At 38.0% G+C, this 26,742-nt stretch overlaps 1 protein-coding gene across 1 annotated transcript; it reads right to left on the bottom strand.

Moving 5' to 3' along the window:
* Nucleotides 1-386: 386 nt before the first annotated feature.
* LOC129749938 (sodium/potassium/calcium exchanger 4-like) lies at nucleotides 387-26,742 on the bottom strand. The gene is made up of 6 exons (XM_055745076.1): nucleotides 26,462-26,742; nucleotides 12,850-13,041; nucleotides 12,638-12,774; nucleotides 1,692-1,862; nucleotides 933-1,626; nucleotides 387-869 (listed from the first exon to the last, which is right to left on the bottom strand). The coding sequence occupies exons 1-6, from the start codon at nucleotides 26,529-26,531 to the stop codon at nucleotides 544-546; spliced, it is 1,590 nt and encodes a 529-aa protein (XP_055601051.1). The 5' UTR covers nucleotides 26,532-26,742; the 3' UTR covers nucleotides 387-543.

Below are 26,742 nucleotides of genomic sequence, written 5' to 3'. Positions count from 1 at the left end.
AAATTTTGAAATTTAGTCCACCCTATCCCGAGATGTTCGGCTTTTAATATTGAGTGCGATTTTTTGAAAATACCTCCAAAATTTCTATCGCTCATTATCTTTCAAATGAGATCAGAAGATTTGCAATATGTCCTAAGCCGGCTGAGATTTGAACGATCAAAACTTGCATGTTTTTTAGCGGGTGATCCCAAACTTTTGGCCGGCAGTGTAGAAGGTTGTGATATTACACTTCACGACGTATTCGAGTTGTGTACATTATTTAGATGTATTATTGCAACAGAAATTTGTAATCCCCCGAAATTACATCGTTCATCGTTACATTTTTTTTGCTGTGATGACAGATCAAGATGCTACATACAGGTGAGCACAGTTGTGCGCGTTCACTCGTTAGTAAGTAGAAGGCCAAAATATGTCTATAGTTAATTTTCGATTCACTCCTGACAGTCCTTAAATCTTGTTTAGCACAATATTAAATGAATGCAGTTTCATAATGGAATTCTCTTAATTCAATTTAAAAAACGCATAGAAAATAAGAAAAAAAGCTTAACATATATTATTCGACGGAAAAATAAGATCCAGTTCGACTAGTATCATAAAAGTAACAATTATCAGATAACCTATAGCTAGCGCTAAGCCAACCAATTTCCTGAGGTTGAATTTGGCAATGTACAGCACCAGATAAAGTAATGCAATGGCCGCAAAAAGTGCCATCACCGAATACTGCATCCCGTACGAGTTGATTTCGATATAGGCCCCCGTCGATGCTCCTCCCTCCATCATCAGTCGGATAAACCAGGGAAAGCCAAGCGAAAACAAGATCGCTAGGGTGTTGGCCCCTAGGGAGTTAGACACACCCATGGCACCGTTACCTGTTAAGATTGAATGTGTTTACTTAGTAAGGAAATTTAAAAAAAGTTTCATGTTGTGTTTACCTTTACGTATGACGGTGATGGCCGAAACTGCCTCCGGCATACATCCTCCGAAAGCGAGAAACGTCAATCCCATAACCGTTTCCGGCACTTCGAAGGTAGATCCAATGATGGTCATCATCCAAAATACCATATACGAGGTGCATCCGATCCAGACGATGCACATAAAGAACGTCAACGGATACAGCTTGCGATGCTTTCGAGGATCAGGTATCGTGAGGGATATTATAAATCGGAAGGGCCAACTGTAGAACCACCAAAACATTCCTAACCAAGAACCGTTGGAAATTCGGAATAACTTCATTCGTTCTGCTTCCGGTTCTTTGGTCGTAGACTCTTGCGGATTCACTGGCGTTGGCTGTTTGCTAACGACAGCACCGATGGCAGGATTGACAGCTTCTTCAACCACAGCTATGGAATACTTTCTGCCGGGTTTGACGACATCGAAAACGTCACTGATGTCATCTTTATCCAGTCTGCTGCAGAGATTCCAGCGATTTTCGATAAACTCGATCGCTATCCGTTTCATCCGTTCGTTCTGGAACATTACTATGAAATAGAGGAAGTACAGGACCACGAATACCACTGCTTCGTACCATCGAACCTGTTCGTCCCAAAGGCATCCGACCAGGGAGCTGGTGCTGATTAGAACGATGATGGAATCTCTCGTCAGAGGCCACCAGTCCAGTTGAACGTGCTAAAAAAATTTAAACAAATTTATTTACTAAAACTTTTACTGACAGTCCACCATGTCACACTTACACTTTTAGTCAACAGCCCAACTAAGGCAGCAACTCCCAAGGTGTTGAACAGCATCGATCCCATGATGGTACCGAGGCCCATGTCCGAATCCGCCACCAGGGTGCTAATGGTGTTGGTGAAGAACTCCGGCATGGAAGTGGCCGTGGCCATAAAAGTAGCAGCTGCGACGTCCTGAAAAAATTTGTTTTCAAAAGTTAAGAATGTGGCTCATAAAGGGTGATACGGTCAAAATTTGGTTAAGGGAAAACGCGTGAAAATCGGTGAAATCTTTTATTAAAAAAATTAAATTAAATTTCTTTTTCAAGTTTAATTAGTATGAAATTTAGGAAAAATATCAGTTAGGCTTCCGCTTTTCCAAATCCGAATTGCCGGGCCTTACGCTTAATCCCTGCCATCAGATTTTGTACAGCCACCTTGTCCACCTTCTTCGCCGCAGAAAGCCAGTTTGCCTTGAACTGCTGCTCGTCCTTAGCAGTTTTTTTGGTCTTCTTTAGGTTCCGCTTGACAATAGCCCAGTATTTTTCAATTGGGCAGAGCTCTGGCGTGTTGGGAGGGTTCTTGTCCTTGGGAACCACCTGCACGATGTTGGCGGCGTACTACTCCATGGCCTTTTTACCATAATGGCAAGATGCCAAATCCGGCCAAAACAATACGGAACAACCGTGTTTCTTCAGGAAAGACAGTAGACGTTAATTCAAACACTCTTTCACGTAAATTTCTTGGTTGACAGTCCCGGAAGCTATGAAAATGCTGCTTTTCAAGCCACAGGTACAGATGGCTTGCCAAACCAGATATTTCTTCGCGAAATTTGACAGTTTCATGTGCTTGAAAATATTTGCTACCTTTCCCCTTCCTTTTGCTGTATAAAACTCCTGTCCCGGAAGCTGCTTGTAGTCGGCTTTGACGTAGATTTCGTCGTCCATTACCACGCAGTCAAACTTCGTCAGCATCGTCGTGTACAGCCTCCGGGATCGCGCTTTGGCCGTCGTATTTTGTTTAGCATCGCGATTTGGAGTCACTACCTTCTTGTAAGTCGATATTCCGGCTCGTTTTTTGACTCGATGCACGGTTGTAGACGATACACCCAGCTTATTTGCGGCATCTCGGAGAGAGAGGTTAGGGTTTTGCTTGAAACTACCGGCAACTCTCTTTGTCGTCTCAGCGGCTTCCGGTTTTCGATTTCCCCCCGAGTCAAACTTCCTGGCTGTCGACAAACGTTCCCTAAACACTTTAATTACATTTGTAACGGTTGATTTGGCAACTTTTAGCGATTTTGCCAGCTATGCGTGTGAGTAGCTCGGATTTTCGCAATGCGCGAGCAAAATTTTGATACGCTGCTCTTTTTCCTTGGACGGAATTTTGACAACTGAAGAGTGAATTCCAAAATCAAAATAGGAGCAACATTCTACACACACACACACCTTCAAAATGAGGAATGTTCAGGTTTTTTTAAATGCAAAATTGAAAGAAATACGTCGAGTTGATTTTGACCAAATTTTGACCGTATCACCCTTTACATCCCTGTATATGTTAACACGACGATTTATGTCATCCGATTACGTGCATTGTTTCCGATTTGAATTTACACGCCTTAAAAATTATATCCTCGAAAAAATACATCGCAGTAGAAATTTAGATCAAAATCTATGTTCCGTTTTCGTGAATCGTTTTCGATCTAAAATTACACGAATTTTTCATGCTGTGTAGAAACAAAAATGATGTTGATTTTTTCAGAACAAAATATTCAATTTTCTCTAACAATAAAATTGGATTTCTGTCTGTCTGTCTGTTCCCTTTTGACTCAAAAACAACTGAACCGATTTGTGTGAAACTTTGCAGGATAGGGGAAGGGTATTGGAGGCCGATGAAGGTTTCTATTATGGTATGAGACTCCTCCCCCTCACAGGAAGGTAGAGGGGGCCTCCCAAACAAAAGACAAATATTTGCACTACTCGAGAACAGCTCCTGCAAATGGTTCCAAATTTGGCATGGTAGGGTATTTGGGTACGAGAAATATTCCTATGATTATTTGAGAAGCAGCGACGGAATTATTTTACAATATTTTACATATCACGAAAACTATTCAAGCAAATCGATCTTAATTTGGCGTGGGATGGTATAAGAGTACGAACAATGTTTCAATCAATATTTGGCACCCCTTGGCCCTTACTCTTCCATTGTCACAATGGGGAAAAAGTGTGTAAATCACGAAAAAAAATTCAATATCTTTCGTCCTACATGAACCAAATCTATGTAAATATACTTTCTAATAGTGAAAATGTCCGGAGAATCTATAAGGCATAGTTTCAGACGCCGTACGAGCTTATGAAAAAAGATATACTGTCTGTTTAACCCCTAATTTTACATCATTTTGTAAACAATTCAGAAAAACACTGATTTGAACTAGAAAATATTGAACAAAAACAGATCTATCTTGTTTGATTTTTTTTCCCGAAAAATCAAATGACGGCTGTATGAGCCAGCGCACGCATTGGAAATGGAGTTATGGCCGTTTTACCCTTTTTTTTACCTTTCATTTTTCAATTACGTGAGAAAAAAGCTTTTTGGATTTTGCAAATTCTGATTCAAATGAAACCTATCTTGTGTGATTTTTTCTAAGGAATCGAATGAAAGCCACCGCACTCATCGGAAATTGGAGTATTGGCCGTTCTACCCTCAATTTCCAAAATTTTTCAAATATTTCAGAAAAGGCATGTTAAAACTTGAAAATTTTTAACCAAATGAAACTAATCTTAGGTGGTTTTTTCTGAGGAATCCAATGAAGGCTGTTTCAGCCACCACACGCATCGTAAAATGGAGTTATGGCCGTTTTACCCTTTTTTTTTCTTTATTATAGAGACTTTCAGCCTCGGGCTGGTTCGTCTAGTTTTACCCTTTAATTTCCATACATTTTTAATTTTGTAAAAAAAGAACTTGTTCGGACTTTAAGATTATTGAGCAAATGAAACCTATCTATGATTTTTTCCGAGGAATCGAATGAAGGCTATTTGAACCATCCGCAAAAAGTTTTCTCAGAACATGCTCTTAGCTCATTTTCAACACCTTTCATGCTTCCTAATCTAATCTATCTGTCTATTATTTTCATTACTTTCATTTGATATTCTTCCTATTAGAATGTATACTTCACGGAAATGCCATTCATCATTAAATTAAAATCGATTTTTGAATATGGCGAATACGCTATTTCGAGAAAAACACGCTCAAAGTTTGACAGCTCCATGAGCTCCCAGCAAAAATTTTATTTTGTTTTCTATATTTCTTGAAAACCAAATTTCCTTCAGTAAACGTTGTACAATCAAAATGTGGAACTCCGAACGTACTTTATCTCCCTGCTGATAACTCTATTTGTTTACATTTGGCGCATTCGCCCTATTCAATTCAGTATCGAAATGGTCCAATTGCTGATTTCTTTTGAAACAAAGTAAACTTTTTTTAACCAATAAAAGGTGTTTGTAATTTAAAGAAAAGATTTCTTCAAATAAAAACTTCAGCCTTTAATTCAGAAGTTATTTTGATTTGACTTTCAAGAAGAAAAGAAAACCAAAAAATCGGATCAAGTTTGACTAGCCGTGTGAAAATGTGGATAAAAGCTAGCTAAATAAGGAGGGTTCAAGATGAAGTATGTCAAATGTTTGTTCATTAAAGAGTGAATATTGAAGATTTACTTTAAGTGCTTGCATTTTTACAGATCTAAGGCCAACGGATGGTTTTTTCAAGTCCCTGGATGCCTCAACCGAAGGGAAAGTTGCGCAAAATGACATCCAAAAATCCAGCGGTCAGGTCGACGAAAATTAGGACCGGATGATTCGATTATAGTGATCAATCAAAACCAATCTTCCTTTTGGAGGCACCCACCGTGATACGATAAGTTTTCGTTCCTTTTTTAATGTTTTTTTTTTATTAAAATAAGATTTTGTCTGCAGGATTCCCAATCAATCGGACCGAAGCCAGGCCTTCGGCTATTGATAAACGTTTCTTCTCCCCAAAAAACGGACACCCTGATGGCAGTGAGAGCCAGTTTCTGAGGTAAGCACGAATGAGTCAAAATAAAATTGCTGCAAAGAGAGCCTAAAATAAATTCAAGAAAAAATATATTAAAAAAAATAAAACGCACTGATAAAATAATTCCGAAAAACCATCTTAAGCTATGAGAACTTCTAAAGTAAACATAAGTAAAATCAACTATTTTTCTATAGTTGAACCACAGAAAACGTACAAGCTAGCCTACAAACCTTATATAAAATTTCCAACGACCGTTTGGAACCAACAAGGGAGAAAAGAAAATCGCTGTTGAAGTTTCGTGACACTTTCGTCACGTTTCATAATGGGAAAAATATCTTAAATTATGCGATATTTCCTTCCAGCTAGAAGAACTAAATTTTAACAGTTGTACGCATATGCGATAATCGAAAGTAACCCGCTTTGAGATGTCTAAAAACAGTTCTGATGGGTAAGACTGATCTCAAGAATGTTCCTAGTCGACTGGATGTAGGCGATTCGTCCTCCAAGAAGTGCAAAAACTTATACCAAATTTTTTTGTTGTTTTGACTGCCTCAGTAGTACAAAAATTTTATTTATTTATTTATTTAATTATTTATTATTATTATTAATTCATCGAACAAATGTGTTTAAATGAATAAGTACACGATCACAAAGAATTAAACAATCAAACAATAACAGAAGAACAGAATTGACTTTATGCAATCAACTATAAATGGCCGGGCTTCGACCAGACCGAACTGAGCGCCATCAGAAAATTTAAAAACAACCGAAATGGAATCTCTTACAACCCCTATTCTAGATCGAAAAAGTGAGTTTGTTAGACTAAAAACAATTCCTTGCATTAAAAACTATCGGTTCTGGTTAATAAACACCAATGATTTAGCCTCTTGATGAAAATATTTGCACGAATCCCGAGCAAATATAATGGATTCAACTGTAATGGTATATTTGATTCAACTGTAAATATGATAGATTCAACTATACAATTGTAAAATTAATTTTTGGCATTCAACTATAAATATAATAGATTAAACTGTAGTGGAATAATTGATTCAGTTGTAAATATGGTAGATTCAACTACAAATTTATGATTGAATCTAGGTATTGAACTATAAATATAGTAAATTATACTATATTGTTATGATAGGTTTGTGTGTTACTTGAATACTACAGTGTGGGACCAGTACGTGTTCCCTGTAGCGATCGTATTGCTGTTTTAGGTCTCAGCCGGCAGTTCTTGCCATCCATGGCAAAGCGCAAGCGCTCTCCGGTGATGCGGAAACATTTTCCAAACCAGTTCCTGGCAGACGTCGTGTGGTAGGCCGACAGTTCCTGGAATAGGGAAAAGTACACCTACTATGGATTCCCACGAAGTCGACGTGGATCTCGACTTTCCTTTACGTGATCCTGGCAGGATCCCACAGGAAACTAGTTTATGGTAAGTCAGCGTATGATAGATTTATGTCATGATATTGAGTAAATTTTCCTTCCACAAGGTCAACCTTCGCCGGATGCAGAAGCACGAACATCTTCCGGGACCGATTAGTTAAGACGCACAATTTCCTGGGCAACCATGCATCAAGATGAAAAAAGAACAACAGCGGAAGAACCAGGACGTGGATATCGAGATTTCCGGTCAGGTTTTCTAGCATCAAGGCGGCTAAAACGAACTAGATGCAAAATGCTGAAATAATAAATTAAAAGAAAATAAAACGTAGCCATAAAATTATACCGAGAGAAAAACATCTTGAAATCTAATAACTTCCAAATAATTCAAACTTACAATATTTATAGTTGACCTCAGTAAATCAATCATAGAAATAAAATTGAGTTATAATTAAACCAATTATATTATTATAGTTGAAACTATCATATTAAAATTAAATCAATTATATTATTATAGCTGAATCTATAATATTTATAATTAAATTAATCATATAATTATAGTTGATTCTACTATAATTATTATTGAATGTATGACATCAATCGTGCATTATAGTTGAATCTTTTATATTTATAGTTGAAAGCACAAAGTTAATCATACAACTATAGTTGAATGTGATCAATGAAATCAATCAGATTGTCTATTATATGTAGGTATTGTTGAAATTTCGATAATTATAGTTGGTCGAGAAGCAATCAGATATTTAATTAGATATAAGTGGATTATTGTGGGAAATACTTCACTTTTTTCTTCGTTTTATTGCAACGCCTTTTCGAAAACTGGGCACTTTAAATTTTGATTTGTAACTTTTGAACGGCGCAATAGATTTCAAGTCAATTTTTAACATATTTATTGGATGTTAGCATTTGAAATTTTACACATTTTTTTGAAGATTTTTTGTTCGAGATTGTACGACTGTTCTCTGTGGTTGAACGACCAAAATCATTCATAGAAATATAGATAAATCTATTATATTTATAGCTGAATGCATAGAATCAATCATAAAACTATCGTTGAACCTATTATTTATATGTATTGTACGCAAAATATCAATCAGATCTGTGGAGGAAGACTGAATAAAAAAAGAAAAAAATCTTTCAAACGTCAAATTTCTCTCATCAATCTACCGACCAGTGCGGAGGTTCAAAATTTTACTTTCTTACTTAGTGATTTTTAATAGAACTTGTTTGATGCTGAAAAGCACTTGTTTTGCATAAAACAATGATTTAATTAGGTTTTGTTTTGCTCTGGAAAATTCTTGTATGATATATCGTAAAGTTTTGAAGCTGATAATTAAAAATGGTTTGATTAATTGTTGTTCTAAAAATTTAGCTAAATCTAAATTTAGCACCCAAACAACTGAGTTACATGACTCGCAACACGAAACTGATCATCTTAAGTTAAAATTTGAACGAATACAAATCTTTTCAACAATTGCTGGCTTTTTGCCGAACAGTAAAAAAAACGATGCAGAAAACGATGCAGAAAATTTCAGTCTTCCTCCCCCAGAATCAGATAATCTATTATATATATAAACAGTTCAAATCTCCAGATATATAGTTGATAGAGAAACAATTAGAAATATAGTTGAATATAGGCGGAATATTGTTGTAAAAACTACATATACTTTATTCTCCGTGTGGAGTCACGAATACTCGTCTGCCAAACTAACAGGTCCATTCCTAAAGGAACATCCTGTGTAATTCATCTTGTAGAAAAAACTCTCAGTGGTACGATACAGGAAATGACCCTTAAGTGTCACTGATAGGGTCCATAGTCACAGTAACGAAAAAAATGCTTGTGTTCATTGTTAGAAGCATTTGCAACTAACTGACTGAATAAATGTATTGAGGTTGTTGAAGGTAATTATGTGCAAATCTTGGACTATTTTGTTTAATGTTGTATTCAAGGTTCTATAGAATGCTTCTTGTAGTTCAGATGGTCTGATTTGATTAACTTTTATGAAGGGTTACAGTTTCGAGGAATTTTAAAAAGTTCGGGAATTTTAGAGAAGCAATATGTATAATTGTTCACTTTTTGATAATTCGTAGAAAAGCGTATTTTTTATCAGTTCATAAATCGATAAATTGGATGTTTGATCTTGCTTTGATAGAAAATTTTTATAAAATATAAGAATTATATAAATCGGGAAACAGAAAGTTTAGCTTTTTCATTATGTTGTAGTTTGTATTTGAGCCGTTCACAGGGAAGCAAATCGAGCAGAACTGATTGTCATATATAACTGATCATGTGATATAAAGGGTGATACGGTCAAAATTTGGTCAAGGGAAAACGCGTGTAAATCGGTGAAATCTTTTATTTAAAAAATCAAATTAAATTTCTTTTTCAAGTTTAATTAGTATAAAATTCAGGAAAAATATTCAGGTAGGCTTCCACTTTTCCAAATCCGAATTGCCAGGCCTTGCGCTTAACCATTGCCATCAGATTTTGTACAGCCACCTTGTCCACCTTCTTCGCCGTAGAAAGTCAGTTTGCCTTGAACTGCGGCTCGTCCTTAGCAGTTTTTTTTTGGTTTTTTTAGGTTCCGCTTGACAATAGCCCAGTATTTCTCAATTTGGCGGAGCTCTGGCGTTTTGGGAGGGTTCTTGGCTCCATGGCCTTTTTACCGTAATGGCAAGATGCCAAATCCAGCCAAAACAGTACGGAACAACCGTGTTTCTTCAGGAAAGGCAGCAGACGTTTATTCAATCACTCGTTCACGTAGATTTCTTGGTTGATAGTCCTGGAAGCTATAAAAATGCTGCTTTTTAAGCCACAGGTACAGATGGCTTGCCAATCCAGATATTTCTTCGCGAACTTTTACAGTTTCATGTGCTTGAAAATATCTGCAACCTTTCCCCTTCCTTTTGCCGTATAAAACTCCTGTCCCGGAAGCTGCTTGTAGTCGGCTTCGACGTAGGTTTCGTCGTCCATTACCACGCAGTCAAACTTCGTCAGCATCGTCGTGTACAGCCTCCGGAATCGCGCTTTAGCCGTCGTATTTTGTTTATCATCGCGATTTGGAGTCACTACCTTCTTGTAAGTCGATAGTCCGGCTCGTTTTTTGGCACGGTTGTAGACGATACACCCAGCTAATTTGCGGCATCTCGGAGAGAGAGGTTAGTGTTTCGCTTGAAACTACCGGCAACTCTCTTTGTCGTCTCAGCGGCTTCCGGTTTTCGATTTCCCCTCGATCGAGACTTCCAGGCTGTCGACAAACGTTCCCCAAACACTAGAATTACATTAGTAACGGTTGATTTGGCAACTTTTAGCAATTTTGCCAGCTATGCGTGCGAGTAGCTCAGATTTTCGCGATGCGCGAGCAAAATTTTGATACGCTGCTCTTCTTCCTCTGACGGCATTTTGGCAACAGAAGATTGAGTTCCAAAATCAAAATAGGAGCAACATTCTACACACACACACACACACACACACACACACACACACACACACACACACACACACACACACACACACACACACACACACACACACACACACACACACACACACACACACACACACACACACACACACTCACACACACACACACACACACACACACACACACACACAGACACACACAGACACACACACACACACACACACACACACACACACACACACACACACACACACACACACACACACACACACACACACACACACACACACACACACACACACACACACACACACACACACACACACACACACACACACACACACACACACACACACACACACACACACACACACACACACACACACACACACACACACACACACACACACACACATACACACACACATACACACACACATACACACACACACACACACACACACACACACACACACACACACACACACACACACACACACACACACACACACACACACACACACACACACACACACACACACACACACACACACACACACACACACACACACACACACACACACACACACACACACACACACACACACACACACACACACACACACACACACACACACACACACATACACACACACACACACACACACACACCACACACACCACACACACACACACACACACACACACACACACACACACACACACACACACACACACACACACACACACACACACACACACACACACACACACACACACACACACACACACACACACACACACATACACACACATACACACACACTCACACACACACACACACACACACACACACACACACACACACACACACACACACACACACACACACACACACACACACACACACACACACACACACACACACACACACACACACACACACGCACCACACACACACACCTTTAAAATGAGGGGTGGTAAGGTTTTTTAAATGCAAAATTGATAGAAATACGTCAACTTGATATTGACCCAATTTTGACCGTATCACCCTTTAACTGGTTTATCACAGCATAACAGTTTTTGGACAAAACCACCCACCACTTTCGTCGCCATGGGACCCATATTCGGGTGACGGGTGTATTTCCTGGGAGGCCCCGTCACATCAAAAAACGTGTGACGCTCTCTTACTCAAGTTAGCCTCTCAGTTTAGCCACACGTTGCAAATCTCGGAATCTCCCTCTTTTCTTTCGCACTCCTAGAATTTCTTTGGGCCCGGCAAGTAAAACTACCAAAATGAGCGAGGCGACGAACGTGTTAAACGTAGCGATAAATATGAGCAATCGAAGACTTTTCATCCGTTACCAATGACGATCAAGATTACTCGTTTTAATTTTTTTTTTCTTTCTCTCAATCAGTTCTTGTTCCGAGAATATTCTCCGACAAAACTGAAATTTCTCGATTCTGGTTCTCTGCACGCTGAGCTTTATGCAAATAAGAGAGAAATTTTCTCTTGACCGTGAGCGAGAACTTATCCTTAACGTTGAAAGAGAAGATAAGTTTGAATCGAAATGCATAACTTATCGGCAACAAAATTGAAATTGATAACTGGTGTGCTTGCGGATGAAAATCTCTCTCACGGGTATTTTTATCGGCAAATTTTATCGGAGGATAAAGATTTTTGGATTACCTGGCCGTGCATACGTTTAAAATTTAGAATCTTTGAATGAGAATTACATAAGTCGCTGAACTTTCAATCTTTAAATTTTAAGTGATTTTAATATAGATGCGAAAATGCAGATGTCGTTGTTTGTTTTGTCGAACAATCCATAGTTTCAGTAAGTTTTTATTCATATGTATATCTATGACTGTAATAAAAAGAATATTCGGTTTTCCGAACACAAAAACTACCGATTACATAAATTGGACCAATGGACCAATAGATGAACCTCTAGACTTGTCATTGTGGTTTAAAAATTGATAAAATGAGTAGACAAAACTTTAAATAATAATTAAAATAAGAATCGAATATGAACCTTATAATGAAAACTCGAAACCTAGATAACAAATATTACAACACCGAACATTACAAACCTCTGAGAGCTGCAGATCTTCGCAAATGTATTCCACTGACGGCAAAAAGTACTCACTGCATACAAATGCCAGTATCGTGAAAAAATAAATTGCAGCGAGAAAATGGAACAGAATGGCGCCATGTTGTCGCTCGGTTTCTAAAAGGGCGAAAAAGTACCGCAATTAAAGCTAATTTGTGTCACGTTCACGTGTGTTCTTAAAATTGTACTCACTTGTGAATAAATCCGGTGGGAAATCATCCATCGACGTTGTCAGTACACACAAAAGGGGAGATTCTGATTCATTTCCTCCCGGAACGAAATCAATCGTGGCTCGGTCTTCCAGGGGTAACCCATTGCTTTGGACCACGTTCGAGGATCCATTTATCGAGATGAGCAATATCGAGGAAAGATGATGCTGTGGTACTGGAAGGTGGAAAAAGTGTTTTTAAGTTGTATAGTTTGTGACTACAAACACCTAAATGGCATTTATCGGAGCATTGCTCATGGTCTGGCACCTTCAGGAAGCATTTGAACTGTCCAAGAAGCCGATCGCTTAAGTGTCCCTCTCAAGTGTCCGACTTAAAGCGAATCGAATCGAATTGTTGTGTCACCTTCGGCTTCCTGGTACTTGTAAAGTGATCCAATGTTTACATTTCTTATCAAAGGCGCTTTAAATATCGACGCTAACAAGTACTTTGGTAGTTCAGACAAGGCACGTTTCAAAAGACACGAAACCGTGAGAGTTTTAAACATTGACCGATTTCTGTTCGGTTGGAGACCATTTAATTATATACATAGAGATGAAAGCACGAGAGATAACGTCCACTTTAGATACATTGAAATTTTATTTCGATGTTAGGATGGCGCAAATAAAATCTTATTAAAAGTACACATTATTGCAAATTTCAACCACTAGCAATTTGATTCAAAATTCAAATGTTTGATCTCTCGATCCTCAAAATGAATTTTTCGAAAAAAGCAGCGGCTGCGGCTTTCCGTAATACTTCAATCACTGAATCAATTCAATTGACATCACTGCGGGTGCCTAGCGAGATCAAGGTCATAAAAATACTTCACGGAAAAAAATAAAAAGATCAAATTTACCGAAATAATAAGGTGAATGTTTGTGAAATTTAAAAAGGTAATTTTTATCTTATAATCAAAGTTTTGAAGCACCTCTTAGCTGGATGAAACTATAATTTCAAAGTAGTCGATGTTTCCTTTGAATTCACACAAGTATTTGAACACAGAATTTGAAACACCCAAATACTAGTATTTCACTAGGTACTTGCTAGCATCCTCAGTGGGTTATCGATTGAAGAAAGTGTATCATTTTGCCCTATTTTGGGCGTTGTCAGGTAAATTATATGTCTTCTCACCTAAGAACTTGAAAAGCCAACTATGACCTGGTCCGTTGTCTCCGTTCAACAGATTAGCTGAATTTTGATTGAAAATTTCAATACTTTCCGCTACATCTAACTTCAGCGAATTACTGTTCAAAGATCGAAGTAAAGAAATATTTTCTCGATCGATCACATGACCTGTTTCACAGATGTGTAATGCTACTGATGATCTAGGATTCTGTGAGGGAAGAACTTTGTTCTTCGAATCTGATTTGGCAATTGCCAAATGTTCTTCGAATCTATCTATTGACTTCCTTTTTGATTGTCCAATGTATACCTTTTCACAGTCAGAACAACTGATCTTGTACACATTCGGATCTAAAGGGTGATACGGTCAAAATTTGGTCAATATCAACTTGACGTATTTCTTTCAATTTTGCATTTAAAAAACCTGAACAACCCTCATTTTGATGGTGTGTGTGTAGAATGTTATTATTTGTTTATTTTATTTTAATCAACAGATCACATATTGATCCAAATGATAGGTTAAAAATTAAAGACAAACTATAATTACACGGAATTTACCCTAAGCTATACTTAAAGCTCTAAGGATTCTTCTTCGGAATAATTCCCTCGAAACGTCAAAATCAAAATGATCGGAGAAGCGGTTAAACGTCCTTATTGCATCAATTAGCGCTCTTTTAGCTCCGTAGTTATTCTGCCGGAGAGGAGCAAAGAGCTGAAGATTACGATTCCTCAAGCCTCGGGATCGTACGTTGAGTTGGAGTGCTTCTAGCAGTGCAGGGCAGTCGGTTCTCGACGAAAGCAGATCGGCAACAATAGAGGCCCGTGTTGCGGTCCGGCAGGCCTGCAGCGAGTCGATGTCGATAAGGCGGCAGCGGCTTTCGTAGCTGGGAAGTCGGAACGGGTCTGAATGTTGCTTCTATTTTGAATTTGGAATTCACTCTTCAGTTGTCAAAATGCCGCCCAAGGAAGAAGAGCAGCGTATCAAAATTTTGCTCGCGCATTGCGAAAGTCCAAGCTACTCGCACGCAAAGCTGGCAAAATCGCTAAAAGTTGCCAAATCAACCGTTACAAATGTAATTATAGTGTTTGGGGAAGGTTTGTCGACAGCCAGGAATTCTGGATCGGGAAGAAATCGAAAACCGGAAGCCGCTGAGACGATAAAGAGAGTTGCCGGTAGTTTCAAGCGTAACCCTAACCTCTCTCTCCGAGATGCCGCAAATCAGCTGGGTGTATCGTCTACAACCGTGCATCGAGCCAAAAAAGAGCCGGACTATCGACTTACAAGAAGGTAGTGACTCCAAATCGCGATGATAAACAAAATACGACGGCCAAAGCGCGATCCCGGAGGCTGTACACGACGATGCTGACGAAGTTTGACTGCGTGGTAATGGACGACGAAACCTACATCAAAGCCGACTACAAGCAGCTTCCGGGACAGGAGTTTTATACGGCAAAAGGAAGGAGAAAGGTAGCAGATATTTTCAAGCACATGAAACTGTCAAAGCTCGCGACGAAATATCTGGTTTGGCAAGCCATCTGTACCTGTGGCTTGAGAAGCAACATTTTCATAGCTTTCATAGCTTTCATAGCTTCATAGCCGTCAACCAAGAAATTTACGTGAAAGAGTGTTTGAACAAACGTCTGCTGCCTTTCCTGAAGAAACACGGTTGTTCCGTACTGTTTTGGCCGGATTTGGCATCTTGATATTACGGTAAAAAGGCGATGGAGTGGTACGCCGCCAACAACGTGCAGGTGGTTCCCAAGGACAAGAACCCTCCCAACAAGGCAGAGCTCCGCGGAATTGAGATTTACTGGGCTATTGTCAAGCGGAACCTAAAGAAGACCAAAAAAAAACTGCTAAGGACGAGCAGCAGTTCAAGGCAAACTGACTTTCTGCGGCGAAGAAGGTGGACAAGGTGGCTGTACAAAATCTGATGGCAGGGGTTAAGCGTAAGGCCCGGCAATTCGGATTTGGAAAAGCGGAAGCCTAACTGAATATTTTTCCTGAATTTTATACTTATTAAACTTGAAAAAGAAATTTAATTTGATTTTTGAAATAAACGATTTTACCGATTTACACGCGTTTTTCCTTGACCAAATTTTGACCGTTTATGCATAAGTTCCCTTTATGCATAAGTTCATCCTTTGTTGATTCTAAAATGGATTGCAATTGTTTATTGGAACTACTTAAAACCAATTCAATATCAAGTTTTGTTAACTTCAATCGTAATTCAAGAGCATTGAAGCTATTAAATTCCATCGATCTCCGTTGAAACTTGTTTTGAATTGGAGTTAAAGTAGTGAGGGATTTTCTATGAAAATTTTTTTGTTGATGATGGTTTGGTTGGAACTGGATTGATATCCATTCTTATTAGCCGTTTGGAAGATATATTGAAGTTCCTTTTCTTCCCCTTATTTTGAGAGAGGAATTGAACTCATTCTGTGGATCATATGATGGAAAGCGGCCATCTTATGTTCAAATAATTAGACGTGCTCGGGATAACCGTCATAGTATTGGTTGGTTTCCTGTAAAACTAAAAATTGAAAAGATTTTCTTCTCTCTTTATAAGAACGTCCAGGAAAGGGATTTTCTTGTCCTCTTCCACTTCCAAGTGACCTTGATATTCTTATGTAAACCATTTATGGCTGTCAGAAGTTCCTCGTGAAAATCTTTGTTTACTATACAGAAAATATCGTCGACGTATCTCCACCATTTTTTGGGTAGTAAATCTTGGTTTTCAAGAGTTTCCTCCAAATGAGCCATAAACAGTTCACAAAATAGCGGAGAGAGGTTTCCCATTGGAGCCCCTTTTGTCTGTTTATAGAACAGATCCCTAAACTTGAAATATGTCTGCCCCATACACAAGTCAACAAGTTTCTTGTAGTTTCACACTTTGAGTTTCCAAGCGCTGCCAGTATGTTGTTGAAGCAACCAATCCTCTAACACAGGGGTTTTCAGACCATTTGCTCGGCGGAGCACTTTTTAAAACCAAATATGTTGGCGGAGCACCTACATTTTTTAAATAATGAAAAACCCGAGTTTTGAAAACTTGATAATATTTATCGTTTAAATAAGATGTGTCTTGTCATCGTATTCAATGAAATCAGTAATGAATAGCTACTCTTTGAATAGTCTTGTTTTTATTAACTAAATATTTGTCATCAAAAATTAATGATTTCAATAGAACAAATACGCTTTCTTTGATTTTTCAAGCTGTAACAAGTTTGGTTACATTAGCGTCAGTTGTAGCTTGACGTCTTGTTCCGCGTTTAGTCTGGAGCAGTATTTTGTCTTCATTGCGAGATATGTGGTAAATCCAGACTCACATAGATAAGTCCTGGAAAACGGCAGAAGAATAAGTTTTGCTTTATCCGACAAATTTTGTAATTCATTTTTCAGTTGACACCAATACTCCTCCAAGGACTTTTTAGATACGAATCTTTCCTGAAGTTTTTAACCCGATGTCATATCTATCAAGCATTGATATTCATGCGATGTTGATGATTCTGGTTTCCTTGACATAAAAAAGGCTGTTAAACGCATTTAAAAGCTTCGATGTTTTTATTATTTTGTGATATTCTTCGGGGAATTTTGCTAGAAGCTGTTCAACAAATCCTGCTGCAAAACATTGTAATTGTAATTGTAAATGACTTTATTAGACACGTCGGCCTGTTAGTTTAAGTTTACACCAAGGAATATAAAAATAAATTTATCGTCGAAAAGTGTAGTGGTTGTCATAACTCTTGGAAATTTTCGGATGATAACTTCGAGGTTATTTCTGATTGTAGGTATGCTTCATAAATTTAGAAAGCTGTCCAGGTTGCGCTTTTTGAGCGATTCTGCCAAGAATTTGCAAAGCCAAATTATTGTAGCTCAAAAACGCTCTTAAACGATCTTAATTCAAACAGGCGAGGCAACGTTTTTCTACAAGATCTTCGGTATGAAGTAGTAGCGCAACATTCCACGCTACCCGTCTCTTCGCACAACGTCTTGAATAACCTTGAATTTCTCGGTCGAGCCGTAATAAAGTTGACGCTTTCGTTCAAGACTTTCTTCAAAGATGATGATAGTTTCTTTATAGCTAGTGCATGTCGATGAAGGATGTAATGACTACTACACCGAAAGTTGTGGTCTTTTCTTTGATCTTGGCAACGACTCCAGCATCAATCCAGCATCATCCCCATAGAATATTGTTGTTCGTAACATAATCATCAATCAGCTTGAAAGTTTCAGCCCCGTCGTGGAAGTTGGCAAAGGTTTGCAAAGAAACAAATCTTCTTCGAAACATTCAGAACCTTGATAGCGAACAAATATTATCAAATTGCTAGTCATACTACATCTGTGGATTCGTCAAGCTACAAGTCGAATTTTGAAGTTTTCAATCGAGAAACTAAAATGCTTCCAACATCTTCAGCCATGTCACAAATTCACCGAGAAACCGTATTGTCAGACATGGGAATCGAATTATCAATTCCACTATTTTATTATCAACCATGATACGGACGACATCTTGAATACAAGTTTTAATTAAGTTTTCAGCAAAAGCTTCTCCAGCTTTTCCAATCGGTAGCTCACTAAGTGCGGCGCAAGAACAACCTTTTCATTGAGTGTTTTGCACGCTGAGTCCTGCAACACAACGTTGTTCGATCAAAGCAGTGCATTTCAACAATCCATTTTTTGCCAACAGGGATTCAGCCGCCTGTAAAAGCAAAGTAAACAAAATTTATTCGTTCGTACTATATGCCCTGTGAATATTTTTTTTCTCATGCTTCGATTAAAATTAGACGATAAGAAAAAATATCAGAGTATCTCAAAGTTGGATTAAGATTTTCGTTGCGTACGTCGCGGAGCACTTTCAAAAGCTTCGCGGAGCACCAAGTGCTCCGCGGAGCACGATCTGAAAACCCCTGCTCTAACAGATTAGAAGCTTCTTTAACTAGGACACTTGGAAACAGTGCTAAAACATCAAATGAAACCATGATATCTTCCTCATCCATATTGCCTGAAGCTTGAAGTCTCTTGACAAATTCAAGAGTGTTGGTTACTGTTCTAGTTCTAAAAGGTTTTGGCATCCTTTTGAACTCTTCTAGTAACCATTTTGCCACTTTTTCTGTGGGTGCGTTTACACCTGAAATTGTCTCCCTCATTTCATTCCCCGGTTTGTGAATCTTGGGTATACCTTTGATTCTGGGGACGATAGAGGCTGATACTTTCAATGCGATCGGCGCAAATCCCAGGATAGGCCCACACTCCTTCAGTGTTTTTTCCACTTCCTTCACCATTTCTGGCAAAGGATCCTTCTGCGGATTCGATAGGGCCCCTCATCGATCTTACTTTGAATTAACTGGTTGTAATCAGATTTATTCAAAATAACTACTGAGTTACCCTTATCCGCCTTCACAAAAAACACCGGTTTCTTTTTTAGCTCTTTGACCACATCAAGCTCATCCTTATTCGAGTGTCCTGTGATACCTTTCCTCAGGACTTCTGCTACATCAGCCCTCGCACCGTATTTTTGGGCTGGGGACATCTTGCTAGACCTAATAGCTGTCTCGACATCCAGGATTACCTGGTCCATTCGTGGTTTCCTATGCACCGCATAGTTCAGCCCTTTATTCAGTAGGCTTATTTGTTAATCCGTGAATTGTTCCGAGGAGCGATTCACAACAAACCCATCCGAATCGACAACGCTTGGTATTTCTCTCGATTTGACCGGTTGCCTCACCTTCGAGAGCTTCAACTTTTTGTCAAGGGTCAGGTGAGATGTGAGGACAGGACCTTGTAACATATAAATATATCTCATTAAATAAATTCAAATAAAATTAAAAATGGTAAAGAGCGTTGATGGGCTGGTGGCAAGAAAAGGGGCAGTGAACAAAAGTTGATAACCACTTTGGAGTAATGCCGCGGCGGAATATTGGAGAGTTTGCGTACGCTGTGAAATTTGCGAACCCCAAAATAAAGGAAAACCCCGGAAACAGCGAGAAAGTGGGTTGAACGCGCTCTTGCTTGCCCATCGTCAAACGAGGCAGTGTCCGATCTCCAGCGTTTAGATCAGCAGGTTAAGTTAAATTCCTTCGGAAAAGTTTAATACTCGCCGTAAATTCCGTCCCACGCGCAGATCAGTAGTGGTCGAAATCCAAATATCGTGCCGTGAATTCAGTCGAGGTCCAAAAATTGCCGTGAAGTTCTGACCCGACCAGACTCCTCGTGCAAAAAGTGCGCTGAAGCCGGGGTGGCCAAGTCAAGTGGCCCTAGACCAGGAGTTGAACGCCGAAACGAGATCTTGTGACGTTGTCACATTCCCAGTGGTTAATAAATGCCGCTCCCCGAAAACCACCAGACCAACAAAATTGACTCCACAAGTCCATCGAGCGTAGGAGCCCCTGAGGACAAGTCTGTCGGTAAATCTAATTTAGACCCCTTTAAATGTTGTAAAACCAAAATTTATTACAACCTATGCGAGGTGGGAGGACAGGAAAGAAGAAAACGAGTTGGGAGGACAGCTGTTTAAAAGGGTGAGTCGTGAGGACAGCCTTATTTTTGCAAGAAGAGAGTTCAGCAAAGAAGGACAGCGAGTTGGGAAGACAGCTGTTGAAAAAAGGCAAATCTTGAAGACAGCATTTGCGAGTTGGAAGGACAGCAAAGAGTAAAGAGGAACAGCGAGATAGAAAAAGGTGAGTCGTGGAGACAGCTGTTGGAAAAAGACGAGTCGTGAGGACTTACTTTAGCAAGTTTGGAGAACCGCAAAGAAGAACAGTGAATTGGAGAGCAATTATTGAGAAAAAAAAGATATGGCTTATTTTGAAGACTGCCAAATAACTGAGTGTTAAATAGGAAGACCGTATGACTAAAACCAGCATCAAGAGGAAAACTGAATTAAAATAATTGGCGAGTATAGAGGACAGTCAACTATTTGCGAGTTGGGAGGACCGCAGGAATAAAGTAACGTGTTGAAACGTCCGCTCAAAAAACGGTAAAATGATTCATGCGGATAAACATTAATGCAAAATGAGAAGGTGTTGTATAAAAATGATCAGTTAATGAGATGTTAGAGAGATAAAGTGGGTCAAAATGAAAAGCAACAAACTATGGTGAAGAAATTAACAAAAAAAAAATGTCATCACACATCTTCTGCAACACGTTGTCCGCTGTCGTGTTTGGTCCGCAGGCGGCGAATATTTTGGCACTTTCCTCTTCAAATCTTGGACAAAAGAATACCACGTGTTCGGGAGTCTCGCCCACGTCACCGCATGTTAGGTAGACCAGCGAGGCCACATGTCCGAACCTTTGGTGATACTTCATGAAGCATCCAGTCAGGAATTGCGTCATGTAGAAATCCACTTCGCCATGTTTTCTCTCCACCCACAATGAGCACAGCTGTTTACATATAATCTTTTTTTATTGATATTTTTCGGTGAGCGCAAGACGAAATAAAAATGCTGTTTTTAACGTTTTCGGCCTACTTATCTTCCGGCCATCCTCAGAAAAACTATATTTATTTAGTAAAATTAAACGATGAAATCTTATATATAAAAATGGAGGCGTTTTCTTTGTAACAACATCACGTATGAATGGTCGGTCGGAATGAAGTGAAATTTGGTATCCGAGGGTTTTTCGGGTCAGAGATGGTTTGTATAATAGTTTCAAGAAGCTCACTTTTTATGAAAGGGGGGTCCCTATACAAATTTATCTCTTCACATCTTCTCATATATAAAAATGGAGGCGTTTTCTTTGTAACAACATCACGTATGAATGGTCGGTCGAAATGAAGTGAAATTCGGTATCCGAGGGTTTTTTGGGTCAGAGATTGTTTGTATAATAGTTTCAAGAATCTCACTTTTCATGGAAGGTGGTCCCAATACAAATTCACCTTTATTTGTTACGATTTCCATAAGAATCGATTCGCGAGCACGATGAAGTTAAGGACGTGTAGATGAAATCAAACATTTATTACGATTACATAAGAAGGTAAAACGAAGTTTACCGGGTCAGCTAGTTAATTATAAACTAGATTTTATCTTTGAATTTATCAATGCACTGTACACTCGGGAGTTGAAACTTTCAACTTTTTTGCCGCGTGTTTCCTCAACGGCCGTCTCACGATTTTTAAAATCGACGCACAGTGGGGCAGACCTGACCAATCGATGGCCGAAACCTCATAACTTTTTTAAATGAAATCCTACTGGTTTCAAGTCTTCTGAAAAGTTGTTCATCTTGTCAAAATTTTTAATTTGATGTAACTTTTTTTCATCTAGATGTTGTGAAATTTGATCTGGATAACTTTGTTTAGCAGATTTTCCTTATCAATTTGAAGGCTACTCAGTCGATCGGAGTGAAAATGATCATGTAAGGGTTTTTAGGACCGTTAATATGTTAAAAGATGCTTAAAGATCCCTCCCCTCACAAAAACCGATTTTGACCTCTGAGGATTTCGGGGTACGACAAATCGTTTATTATGATGGCTTAAAACTCATTCCATCTATGAAACGAATGCTTCCATACACCCATAGAAGAGGTTGCAAAAATTCAATGCCTTTTTAGCAAATCTCTGTGCCGATAATGCTCTGAAATGTGCACTGTGCCGAAGACGGTATGTTTGAAAAACCGTAACTGGCATAAGGACTCGGCTCCCAACCAAAATGATGACCACTACATTCAAGCGAAACAAGAAAAACATTTTATGGGATTTCCTTCCTATTGGATAATTCATCCCAGAAACAAGAAAATAAAAACTAAAACCACAGCGCTGTAGTGAGAATCGAACTCACATCACCAATTGTAATGTCTTGCCAGTCCGACATCTTAACCAGTGTACTATTCGAGCTTCATGCAGGACGAGGTATATTTGTCATAGGCTTTCTGTTACCGATCAATCACAAAAAACGTACAACGGCGGCTTCCCGGCGTTTGGCCTCCTTTCAATGCATTCCTTTGTCTTAAGATGGGAACGAGAAAGGGAACGGGAGTGAAGGAACGGGAAACCCATTGAATGAGAAATGTGCTTTGCTTACTGCCTGCTATTACATACACACGCTACATATACACAGCTGCTAAAGCCGGGCAGCTTGGCCGGTGTTGTTTGCCGGTGAATTGAAGGAATGTTTTTGTTGTTGCTTTTGCTACATACACACGCACAGCTTAGCCGTGTTTGCCGGTTGATTGAATTAGAAGGATGTTTTTGTTGTTGCTTTTGCTACATTCACACGCACAGTGCTCGGTTCGCTGGCTGCCTGGTGTTGGCCGGTATTTATTTCCATCCTTCTTCGGCTTGTGATGCGATGGGGAGGGACGCGAAAACGTTTTTATTTTGTTTCATTCAGACATACGCAATTCGGTTGCACTGGGAGGTTAATGCCGGTGGGCGCAAATCGAATCAGTGCCGGTCGCGTTATCTTCTTGTACCAATGATGCTATGAAATTGACTACACGCCATTGGCACAGAGGCTGAATTTTGGGTGTACAAATTAAATATGAAAAATATGAACGGAATTTTATTTTAAGTGTCATGTCAGTGTGATCAGTGGTAACAGAATACATAAGTTCAGATAAAAAAGCCATAAACTCATATTTATACCTTATATAAGTAGCTAATGGATCAAGTAGGCTGTTACTCAATATGACAGCAAAAAACATGGTTGCATTGTTTTTTTTATTTCCAAACATTCAGTGTGTAAATAATTTCTATTCTATTTTTAGGTAAACTTTGGGTAAACATTTTTATAGAAAAAAATGTTGAATAAAGAATTAAGTTAGCTTACAGATAGGTACTAAACATCTGACCGAAAAGGATTTGAGAAGGTTATAGAAAGTTCATATTCCAAAGAATCTTATCTGCTTGTCTGTAGATAAATATAACTGTTTAAAATCGAAAAAGTATAATCAAACTAAGAGGAAAATAAATTTTGAAAAAATAAATAAATTTTAAAATTTTAAATTCGATTGAGTTCAAGTTTTTCAATCCAAAACCATTATCAAAAGCAATTCCACAAGTACGAAAATTGTCCAAAAACATGTTTCACCAAAACGTGAATAACTTTTGAATAGGCAAAACGTGACAACTAGTTTTTGTTTTGTTGGATAGCTGAGATTTCCATTTAAATGTTCGAGTAAAAAAGGAGAGTTGGGTAACGTGGGGTATCATGTTTTCCAGATGTCCCAATATGATGAAAATTCGTAATTTATAACGTAATACGTTTATGCTCGTAAAAAAAAAATTTTTTTCAATTCTTCAACCTCAAATAAATAAATTTCATATTATTCTAAATACATCCATGTTAATTTTTTATATTTTTTCAAGAAACAAAATTTTAGTGGAGTATTGAAAATATTTTTTTGATTTTGCGATAAAATGCAACGCTTCTCAAACTCCAACTTCACCAACGTAGATAATTCTATGAAACAACGAATTTTAAGTTTTGTTTGACAGGTTTGTGATCAGTGTAATGTCCAGTTTCAGAAAAGCATAAATTTATGATGAATTTTTGAAATTTACAAAAAGGGGTTTTGGCCAAGCTAATTGCTCATGGTCAGCCGTCGTCCAGTGATGATGTCATCGAGTGCGTTCCTGATTGGTTCGTCGTCGGTTGCGTTTTGGGCGTTATTTTTATTTCGTCTTGCCCTCACCAAAAATATCAATCAAAAAAGATTATAAGTACGTGCGGTGATTAAAACTAAACTACGAAAAGCTGTTCACATTCAATAGCGCCTGACCCATCGTCTGCTGCCCATGATCACACAGTTCTGTTCTGGCCGGATTTGGCTACGGTTCTTTTTTTTATTTATTTAAATTATTTTTAATTCAGTGAAATTTTGTAGACTAGTGTAGAATTATGTTTTTGCTCTAGCTTCTGCACTTATAAATCCTTTATGCTGCTCTGAATTTTAAAAGTAAGAAATTGGGTTTTATAATTGAAATTAAATAAAAAAAATCGACGACGACTACACTTTGCTGCCTTCACCTTGTAATAGATTTCTTTCGCATAAATAGAAGAATTTAAAAATATTGCAGTAAACTATAGGGGAGAGAGGAGTATCATGGACCTCTTTTTTTTGCTTCATAATTTCTTTATTATAAAAGATAAAAAGAAAAAAATAAATGGAGAGGTTTTCTACATCATTAAGGTATCATGTGGCATTTTTGTTTATTTTTTAAATACATTAATTTCCCGACTTAAGACTGTTTAGAGGTTTTTTTTATTTTGAAAATTGACAAGATAGCGTGCAAAGTTTATAAGTTGACCCTGTTGAAACTGAAATTTCATAGTTCATTTAGTTATTTCAAACCAATTTCAGATGAGGAAATAAAAAGACAGTTGTATATGATCGAATAGTTGCTAATTCCTGGCTCGCGAACATTTTGGAAAAATTCCTTATATAGAATTTTTGTTCGTCTCTATCGTGGAAAAATTGGACAAAACATTTTTCACAACTCTTTATTTGGCATAAGGAAACTTTGCAGATAGGAAAAACGTATTAAAAAAGTTCAAAATGTAAATAAAAACAAAAAAAATGTGGCCCCCGATTCCCCACAAGCTATGATTTGCAAATTGGTTGCGTTTGTGTGATTTATTGATGTTTTATCAAAAATTCCTTTTCCACGTGAATGAACATGACAAAGCTAAGATCATAAGCGTATGAGCATATTTTTTATATACTTTAGGTCTGCCACGGATGCAATTTGGGAGTGCTTATTTGATTATGTAAGTACATTTTTCTAGGCTAGTTTAATAAAAGAAGCATATGATACGTACATAAGTCAACAACATATAGAAAACATGCTTTCGCAAAGCGACGTCGAAGACAGTTGGATTGAGAATTTTATATCAACACACAGCTTATATATTTAGAGTGGCCCCGGTTACCCCACTCTCCCCTACCTGTATAAGTACAGGACAGTTTACAGGATTCACGATTTACAATTTTCTATAATTTGAAGAAATTAAAAGCTTTGTTTTATTTTATAAAAAAAAACATATAATTAAGCGTGGAAATAGCTTGTACAAGCTTGAAAATAATTATCACATTTATTGAATCGAAGTTACACACAATCAATTTTGTAATGTATTCATTGAATGATGGAATGATTTGAAGTTCCTTAATGACAGCTTATTAGTAAAAACAATCTTCCTCTTCCACTTATAACCGATGGGGATTTTTTCATGAATGCACTATTCGTATTTTGTAAATTTCACTCAATTTGAGACACGTTTTCAAATCATCTCGAATACCTCAGTCGATGAGACTTTTCTGCTTCAACGTGAATATTCTAGGATCAAACCTTGAATCTTCGTCCTTAAACAAAGACTCATGTCCTTCACTCAGCCTTTAATCAACGATGCTACATATTTCTGCTTTCTATTCCAAAATTTTTTAGATTTTCTTAAAACATTTCACGAGCCATTTTTTCTAATACAGTTAAGAGTTTTAAACTTTGAATTATAAAAAAGAGTATTAAACTCCTCATGTTTACCATAGACAGCTGCTGCTTTCTCCACCAGTATTATCTGCAGTAGAAAAACACTCAAGTGTACTAAATTCATTATCACTTAGATTGACTATATAAATATCACTTCACTTTCACTAGAACAAACCATTCAAGATTTTAACGATTCTTCCGGGGAAATGTCTTAATCCTAAGTACTTGAAAATCGCTCTCTTCGTAGTAAAAATAACTATTAAAACCATTCAAAACAACATCGATTCGTTGTAACTAAATCATTGATGGATGTGAAGCATGTCCGTACTGCGCGA

This window comes from Uranotaenia lowii, chromosome 2, assembly GCF_029784155.1.
Source record: "Uranotaenia lowii strain MFRU-FL chromosome 2, ASM2978415v1, whole genome shotgun sequence".
NCBI lineage: Eukaryota > Metazoa > Arthropoda > Insecta > Diptera > Culicidae > Uranotaenia > Uranotaenia lowii.
This window is presented reverse-complemented; position numbering and strand designations above follow the sequence as displayed.